Source organism: Myotis davidii, unplaced genomic scaffold (genome assembly GCF_000327345.1).
Source record: "Myotis davidii unplaced genomic scaffold, ASM32734v1 scaffold803, whole genome shotgun sequence".
NCBI lineage: Eukaryota > Metazoa > Chordata > Mammalia > Chiroptera > Vespertilionidae > Myotis > Myotis davidii.
This window is the reverse complement of record NW_006295567.1, coordinates 3684092-3686034: the sequence shown is the minus strand read 5'-3', so window position 1 is coordinate 3686034 and position 1943 is coordinate 3684092. Positions and strand designations below refer to the sequence as shown.

Here is a 1943-nt window from a genome sequence, read left to right as displayed (position 1 = left end):
ATGCACTATACTACCAAACCTGTCATGAAAAATTGAACCCCTTTCTTACACCTTACACCAAACAGCTGTTGCCCTTAAAACCCTTCCTCAGCCCCCACCTTAGGTTCTGTCTTCACAGGTCACCCAGGTTAGGTTCTGATTGGTTGGTTTCTATGCCAATCAGCGTCAAAAGATCTGCCTCCTAGGCAGCCATTGGCTCCTGGCACTTCGGCCAGATTTGGTTCTGATTGGTCTGTTTCTATGCCAGTCAGCATCCCTGGGCCTATCTCTTGGCCTGATCAAAGAGGTGGGGCTGATCAGAAGCCCCTGCAGAGGCCCGGAGAGAAACAGAGGGGCAATGGCTGATCAACAGCTGCCATGGAGGCAGGGGATCAGACCCTGCCTCTCTCTCTGCAGGCCTCTCTCTGGGCCTGATCTGCAGCACCCTCCGCAGTCAGTGCTGGGTCACCATGGCAACGCAGCACTGACTTCTGGTGTTTGGTTGAGCCTTGGTCATCATGGACGTTACGGACCCTGGCTCTTTATACATATAGATAACATGCCCCATTACATATCCTCAAAGATCCTACCAAAGATCCTGGTAAATACATTTTTGCATGTAATCTTAACAGTAATTGATAACTACTTCTTATCTGAATGTATAGCCACAAGGTGCCCAAAACATCATCTGCTGTCCCTTCCATAATACTATTCACTTCCTTTTATTGCTGGAATATTTTAGGATAAGTTATATAAGGTGTTCATCAGTTTTCTCAATGAGAGAAAACTGAAATCAAAACCATTTCCTGCAGCTAGTCACAATTTTAAATCATCTCTGTAGCATATAAACTGGATTAAGATTACAAAACACGCTCTCTTCCTGGAAACTTCAACGAGCAACAATCCTAGTCATCAGATGAATGACTCTCTTCTCTTCTCAACAGGAAAACCCAGCACCAAACAAGAATCCATGGGACACTTTCAAAAACCCCAGTGAATACCAACATTACACCACAATCAATGTCTTAGATACAGAGGCAAAGGACGCTTTGGAACTGAGGCCAGCAGAGTGGGAGAAGTGTCTGAATTTGCCTCTGGATGTGCAGGAGGGTGACTTTCAAACCGAAGTTTAACAAAATCAAAATGGACTGAGATGGAGACAAAACTTATTGCACTGACACTTAAGACTTGGGAAGCCTGACATTTCTATCTGGACAGCGTGACTATCCTATGTCAGGACCTTCACATGCCACATGTCAGTGGTGTTAGCGTATGGTAACTTCTCCCTGGCCAAGCTAGTGGAGAGAGGACCAGGTGTACAGTTCTGACCATCCTGTGTTGTAAGTACCCGTGGAATGGATTTGTAAGGTAATCTTTATAGATAAACCTCAAGCAACGATTCATGTTGTAACCGCTTCATATGGTTTAGTTTTCAAAAAACTTCACCATGAAGCACAATGTATATATTTATGCAGTTTTTAAAGTTTATAACAGTCTGTTTGGCCATTACTACACTTTTTACTTTATAATATAAAAGCAAAGTTTTTGTCATTAAATGAATGTTTGTTGAGCTACATTCTTCATTGCTTTAAATGCAATAAAGTAATAATCTCACTTTTATATGAATAATATATTTCACATCTTTATTATTGCAGTTTTCTCTAGAAAGCTCTGAGTAGCTTTCTCTGCTGCAGCTGTGTATAAAATATTTAAAATGTTGTATGGTGTAAATAAACTTTTGTCTACATATCAGTTTTTTAGTGCATTTTATTTTAGATTTGTTGAATGGAAATTTACATATTTATAAACTTTTTTTGAATACAGGTACTGAAAATGTATTCATGGTTTTAACAGCATACCATTATTACTCCTTTGGGGCTAATGATTTCTCAAATGTAATAGTAGGTTTGTACAATGCCTCTGTACTTTCTACTCAAACAGCCTTTGGAAAAATGTACTATGTC

The 1943-nt window shown here is 40.2% G+C and overlaps 1 protein-coding gene across 1 annotated transcript in view; it reads left to right on the top strand.

Moving 5' to 3' along the window:
* The window catches only part of ADGRB3 (adhesion G protein-coupled receptor B3), a 669006-nt gene extending 667275 nt beyond the window's left edge, over window positions 1-1731 (top strand). Inside the window, exon 31 of the mRNA XM_006770359.2 lies at window positions 924-1731. Coding sequence (XP_006770422.1) covers window positions 924-1112 — 189 coding nt within the window. The 3' untranslated portion in view covers window positions 1113-1731. The remainder of the gene's footprint in view (window positions 1-923) is intronic.
* The last annotated feature ends 212 nt before the right edge of the window (window positions 1732-1943 follow it).